This window comes from Dermacentor variabilis, chromosome 8 (genome assembly GCF_050947875.1).
Source record: "Dermacentor variabilis isolate Ectoservices chromosome 8, ASM5094787v1, whole genome shotgun sequence".
Lineage (NCBI taxonomy): Eukaryota > Metazoa > Arthropoda > Arachnida > Ixodida > Ixodidae > Dermacentor > Dermacentor variabilis.
The window spans coordinates 53,250,627-53,257,725 of record NC_134575.1 but is presented as its reverse complement, the minus strand read 5'-3'; the positions used below and the strand labels follow the sequence as shown (position 1 = coordinate 53,257,725).

Sequence of the window (7,099 nt, the reverse complement as noted above, 5' to 3'; positions counted from 1 at the left end):
TACCCCATGCTTAGAAACTAGCTACCAGTCAATGTCCAATTTCTTGGACTCCCTAGGGGCTGAGAAAACATCCGAAAAAATTCAATGCATGCGCTTTACTGCCCTGAAAGCTCGAATTGCCACAGGCATGCCTAAAATAGCTCTGAAGGCCTGTCAGTACACTTCCTAGGCGTATCGTAGCTCATACTTCGCCAGGAGATGGCGGGTGCCTGCACGTATAATTATGGAACATATACCATGTTTTGCGACAGTTCCCCCTTTACACTCTCGATATGCTTCACTGCAATATATAACGCGTTTGACCGCGTAACATTTCTGTATTGCGACAAAGCTGACATTTGGGAACCGGCATTGTAAAATGTGGCATGCTTTCTGCGCTTCGAAATGAAGGGTCGGGATCCCAAAGGTGGAGCCGGTGCCATTGCTAACAGCAACAAATTCTTCCAATGAAAATAACGGCACCGAACAGCCAAAAGCTTGGCAGCAAACGTCTGAAGCAGCTAGGCCTAGTGTCCCTGCAGTGGTGGCTGCCGGTGAATTGGCGTGCGAGAGCGCTGGTTCGGGGCTGTGATATAATCCAGGTGGCAGTGGCTTCAATTGCTGCTGTTTCGGACATGCAGTCACGGCAATAAAGTCTGGAAGGTCAGACGGCAAAAAGTTTTGCGTCCGAAATTTCAGACGTTCTTGTGCATTGTCTCTAAGGGGCACACGGCTGTTCCGCGAAGGCGTTCGAATTATCGGGCATGTCCAACAAATTGGTCCTTGACTGCAATTACACATAAAAGGCGTTAGTTACGGTACACATTTCTATTCATGTCAAAGGTGCAAGAGCAAAACCAGAGGCCACAGGAGTAACAAGATAATGAAGCACTGGACGTGAGGGGAAGAAAAAAATTACCGACGATTACGTTACTTCCTAATGCGAAATTTGAGCGCAGCAAATAAGCTGTTTCACCTTTTCGATAGATTGAGGCAAGGAAATCGAGCAACACATGTATGCGCTATCACAGAATTTTTTTTTTATATTTCCCGTACTCCTGGATCATCTCGACGGCGGCGACGGTAAGCTTCTGCTTCGGCGGCACGCACCTCTGGATCCTGACGGCGACGGCGCTGGGCCTCTGCTCTGGCAGCTCGTTTAGCAGCAGCAGCAGCAGCAGCAGACGGAGGACTTCCATCGGTCGTCTCACTCATGGCTCAGAAAGAACTGGCAGATAATTTCGCAGTGGCGAACGGCAGCGGCAATTTCAGCTCGGGCGGTGCACATATACAGATCCGCAGCCACCGATCTGGCTCTCTGATTGCCACCGCACAGGGCGAATGGCAGCGGCAATTTCGGCTCGGGCGGTGCACATATACAGATCCGCCGCCACCGATCTGGCTCTCTGATTGCCACCGCACAGGGGTTGCATTGGAGGAGGAGCGAAGAAAGGAATTAAGTTCGAGCCGGCGCTTTGACAACCGGAGACTCGCAGGAAGAGGGGGGAGGGGGGCGGCGTGTACACCCAGCGGCAAACGATGGGGGCAGAAGCGCGCGCAGCAAGCGGACAACACGATAAAGGGAGGAGGGAAGAGATAGCAGCGACTGACTGATGCCGCTGACGCCGATAGTGAGTCAACCCCAGCTGCGGAGTTGGTTTCAGGGACAACGCCGCCGATGCCGACACAAACAATATGATACCCTCGCTTCCGCAGCGCTAAGAACCAGGTCTAGCCGTGGGAAGGTGGTCACGTATTCGTCGACGTGCCGGGGCCTACGTGAAATAACCGGCGCGTCGGCAACTGAAGAGCACCCTATCCGCCACACAAGAACAGGGGGGGACCCTTTCCTCCTCTTTCTGCATGGCGGCGACGGTGTTCTATGCAGTCACGTTATCTTGACTCTCTAGCGGCGTCAGCGGCATCCAGCGGTATCAGTCGGTCGCTGCTAGCGCTGGGGGGATGAAAGGGGGGCGGAGCTGGTTACGAGGCCGACGACAACGCCGACGACGACGCGAAACCCAGGAACGGACGCCAAAGAGCTGCGCTCTAAAACAGTTGAAAATGGTTCTAGTTGGCTCGCAGCGTCTCAGTTTACGTTTCATTGTTTTGTGCCTCAGCTAGGGAGTGCCGTGCGACTAAATACAGCCTCCCTGGCCATTCCGACAGCAGCAACGACAGGCAGGAGTGGCCGCGCACACGCTGGCTATTTGCTGGAAGCACCGAAAAGTTCAGTGTTATAAGCACGAAAATTACGAGAAACTGTGCGGGAAGCGCCGCTGCGCGGTGTGCAAAATGTGAACGGCTGCACTCTTTTTGGAGAACGAATACGCTTGGTGTTTGCTGCAACCACTAGAGCCCACATCCCGAAGCCGTTCTGCCGCAGCGGGGTGCAATTTCAGTCAACTTTCCGTGTTTGGCACAGTTTGGCGCAGGAATTGCCGTTCGTATCAATATGGCGCAATTGGCGCCGGAGTCCCACGCCTGCATTATGCAGATAGCAACTGCAGTTGACTCTGCTAAGCTTTTTGTTAGCTTTGGAGTGTAGATTTTCCCAGTTAGTGTTTTCTCTCACATTTTTTTTTCCAAGACGTATGAGTGATGTTATACTGTATCTGTACAGAGGCTGCTTTGTATATACATCCACACCCCAAAATTTTGTTGCGGTCCAGTCTCTAAAGTGACACTAAAAAGGAATACTTGGTTTATATAGACAACATATTCCTTCAAAAGCTATATGTATTGTTAATTTTGTGGTAGGAGGTTGATTACGAAAAGAGAAGATGAAGACCAAGCATAAATTTTTTTTAACTCCATGCCAAAACCTCAGTGCCAGTACACCAGAGTGAAGTGACGAATAACAAAGTATTTTTTCATATTTGGGTCATTGTGGTGCAGTGAATGTTCTCGTACCCCTTTAAGTAGTCTTTGGCTACTTCAGAATCACATACCAGTCTATCTTTACTGTTAAACAACTACGTAACTAGGCCTGAGAAAATATTCTCAAACTCGATGACATAACGGTGAACAGACTCAGGGAGGGTACTTCAAGGCACAATCCCCAGCTGTCGTTTGCTTTTGCATCTATTTAGCTGATCAAGCCTTCTATCACGATAACAGCAGCTTCTTTGGCATTACAGAATGCTAATTTGATTAACTCGTACAGTTGAACCTATTTGTCCCTTTAGAGTCCTTAACCCATTTTCTATCACTGACGAGTATAGCTGTCACCAGAATTTCTACAACTAAAGCTGATGACTAACATACTTGTAATGAGGCGGTGTTTACGGAAATCTCCGTGGAATTTGCTACACTTTTGTTGCATGGTAGAATGCCAGCAGACAGAAAGGAAGCCAGGAAAACCCATAAGTAAGAAACAGACAAAGACACGTGTACAGTCGAACCCGGATATATAGAACCCGCATATTTCGAATTATTGGCTATATCAAACACACAGATTACCCCCTTGAAAATACTATGTAAAAGTATAGGACAATTGCGTAGTATATCGAATTCCATTTTCGTCGGACATTTGATATATCGAACGCCGCGCCGCACCGCGCCCCTGGAAGGTGCGCTATTCCCAAAGACATTCGTGTCCGGTCCTCAGGGAAAAACATTTCTGCAGTCAGTCAGCAGGCTCCTCCTCTGCACATGCGCGGCCGTCGCCTAGCGACGGAGATGCAGAGCCTTTCCCCCTTTCTTGCGCCCCACCAGCGCGATATCTCTCGCTCCTCCTGTACCGCCGGCGTGTGCATTGGGCAAGGCCGTTGGAGCTCAACGAAGAGAGTGTGCAGCATTGAGACGCGGCGACGTTTCAAAGCCACACTTCCTGGGGAAAGGAAGAGAGAGTGAGGGGCCGGCACGGTCGCTGCCAGAGAGGACTCAAAAAACGAAGCATAGCGAAGCGGCAATTGCACCCACAGCGCCTTCAACGGCATATTCCACCGATTTTTTTCCCCGCTCTCTTCTTTCTTTTCCCTTTGTCGTTCCTTCGCAGCCGCGCTGACTGCCGCTCGAACGTTGGCTCTTTATTCTATGAACTGGCTTCGCTCGGACTGCTCCATCTGCGCATTGCGCGTTTCGTGTGTACCTGTGTTTCAACGTGCCGTGTGTAGCATGTATGATTGCAGTCATCTGGTGAGCTATGGCATCCGCGGACATAAAAAAGAGGGAGAATCTGGACTTTGCAAGAAAGTTTGAGGTAATCCGGTGTGTCGAGAATGGAGAAAAGTCCTCCGTGGCAGATCCATTCGGCATTCCGCGGTGTACGTTAAATATGTTGTTAAAAAACGAGCACGACATCAAGCTTAAAGCAGGTGAGGAAAGTCGCTCGGGAGCGTGTCATGTGCGCCCTGCTGCTTTTGACAAAGTGGAGAAGGCACTCTATACGTGGTTTCTTGAAATCTGAGCGAAAAATATTCCCGTGGATGGCCCGATGTTAATCGAAAAGGCAAAATGGTTTGCTATGGCTCTTGGCGAAGAGAACTTTTGCGGTGGCACTGGATGGCTGCAGCGGTTTAAAAACCGCCACGGCATTGTAGGAAAGGCCATTTCAGGTGAAAGTAGGGCTGTCAGCAGCCAGGAGATGCAGCAGTGGCTTTCTGAGGAGTGGCCAAAGATCACTGCGAAGTTTTCGCCTGCAGAAATCTTCAATGCAGACGAAACTGGTCTCTTTTGGCAAATGTTGCCGAATAAGACACTCGCTTTTCGTGGAACCTCATGTCATGGCGGAAAAATGAGCAAAGCGCGTGTGTCGGTACTGCTTGCAGCCAACATGGGCGGCTCGTGCAAGCTACGGCCATTCGTGATCGGGAAGAGCAAGTCACCGCGCTGCTTCAAGAACTGTAAACAGCTTCCCATCCGCTATGGCTGTAATAGGAAGGCCTGGATGACACGTCAACTTTTCGTTGAATGGCTGCAGGCTTGGGACGCTGAGTTGGGCAAGTCGGGCCACCGAGTTTGACTTCTGGTAGACAACTGTTCGGCCCATCAAATGACTTGCAAGCTGCAGCACATCGAACTGAAGTTTCTCCCGCCAAACACCACAGCGAGACTGCAGCCCCTTGACCAGGGTATCATAAAGGCATTCGAGGTAGGCTATCGGAAGCGACTTATTCAACGGCTCCTTGTAAACCTCCATATGGGAACCGATCTCAAGATTGACCTGCTCGGCACAATCCAGATGATTACCGGCGCTTGGGGCGACGTGAAGCAGGCCACAGTAGCCAACTGTTTCGGCAAGGCAGGCCTTGAAGTGGCCGGAGATGAATGTCTGGCAGCTTTAGATGACGATGAGTGCTTGGAGGACGCGTTTCGCGACTTTTCCAATTTTCCCGGCGCCGTCCCGTCCGAAGTTACTGTTGATGACTTCATTAACGCTGACAGCGAAGTTCAAGCGGTAGCCGACCTCGCTGATGAGGACATTGTGGCTGGAATAGCTGGCGTTCAAGACGGCGATTCCATGGACGACGAGGGCAACTGTGTTTTCGAAGAAACGCGTCCGTGCACAGCCACTGAACTGGCATCAGCGTTCACCCTGATTCGGCGCTGTTGCAGCGAAATGGAAGGCACTGGGCTCTCGCACCTGGACAGTCTCAAGAAGATTGAGACTAGTGTTTTCAACTTCATTTCCCAGAGGAAAAAGCAGCCCAAAATTAGTGACTTTTTTTCCGTGAAATTAAGCGCTTTCATACTGTGTGCACATGCTACGTGATTCGCGGCTGTTCCAATCGGTAAGCCACAATTTTTTACGATCGCGAGTGCTTTTTTGACCTAAATCTGTATATCGAATTTTCGCTATATCGAACTATTTTCTGATCCCCGTCGAATTCAATATATCCAGGTTCGACTGTAGTGACCTTCCTGTCACAGACAGATAACAGGAACGAGCAAACATAAATGAAACCAGAAAAGAACTTTTTTTTCTAGTTTCCTTCTTATTCACTTGCATTCAACCACGCAATAGCGAACCAACTCGCCCAACAAGTCCCTCTCATCCTGCACTTTAATACGCCCTTTCCAATGTTATGGAGAGGGTTAAGGCTTCTTGATGCAACTTTTCAAACTCTAACTTGGGAAGATTCAAGCTGATTGCCTCATCTATAATGCATCAACAGAGCAAAGCATTTTACGTCTGCCAGTAACGCTCATTTCTTGTAATAGCTTTTTTTTTTTCATTGCGTCTGCATATTGTTTTTGTAGCGTATTTCTTTCCCACTTATCTCTGTAAAGCCCGACGGCCCTGAGATAAAGTTAATAAACATCAAAATAATATCAGTGCAAACATTGCATGTCTGAGAGAATGTGTTTTATAATGCTGACTTAAGTATGCGGATGAGTGAGGTGACGGGTGGAGGATGGAAAGCTCTTGCAGTCGTCCTAGCTCCAGTCGTCATTTTCTTCGAAGAATTTTTCGGTGACAGCAATTTGTACGGCCGTCGTCGTCGTCATCTTTTTCACCAGCTTCGGCTTTGGCTTACCTGAAACAGACAACAGTTTTTTTAGGCTTCGCGACATAAGCAAGACAGCAGACAGCACCACCAGCTTACCTTCTTCAGTTTGGCTGGGGGAAGAAGTGAATGTGAAAGTGATTAGGTATTATAGAGGGGTAGTTATGATGAAGCTACTGATGGTTTTTCTCGAGCCACGCGTACAGAGAATCTTACAGGATGCAGAAGTAGAATAATCCAGGTGAGTCTGTTTGTTGCTGTCATAGAAGCTTTATGCGGCCCCCCCAAAAATAGAAGCAGGCTACAGACTAGGGCAAACACTAGGGGCATGCAAATATTTGAAATTTCGAATACAAGTCGAACAGTCTTTGCTACTTGTTTTGTATTCTATTTCGAGAATGCTTGATTCGAAGTTGTCAGTAGTTGTATTTGTTTAGTTTGAACACTGTAAGACAACAATTGTTGCTGCAGCCTACAGGGAGAAAGACCGACGAAAATGCAGGCTTGTCCTAATGATTTTGGTGAAGGACCGTGGTTGTTGTGCAGAGGACCCAGCTCCTTAATAAACACTTGGACGAGACCCCTGATTTCCAACAGTTACTAGCAGTTGAGTAAGCGAGTCTTGCCTCCGGCAGCCTAATAACTGACAGTCTCTATTTAGACAACGC

The 7,099-nt window shown here is 48.9% G+C and overlaps 1 protein-coding gene across 1 annotated transcript in view; it reads right to left on the bottom strand.

The window, feature by feature from the left end:
* Positions 1 to 6,274: 6,274 nt before the first annotated feature.
* Positions 6,275 to 7,099, bottom strand: part of LOC142590221 (poly(A)-specific ribonuclease PARN-like) — a 64,333-nt gene continuing 63,508 nt past the window's right edge. The window contains exon 19 of the mRNA XM_075702144.1: positions 6,275 to 6,461. Within this exon, the coding sequence (XP_075558259.1) occupies positions 6,361 to 6,461 (101 nt within the window). The 3' untranslated portion in view covers positions 6,275 to 6,360. The remainder of the gene's footprint in view (positions 6,462 to 7,099) is intronic.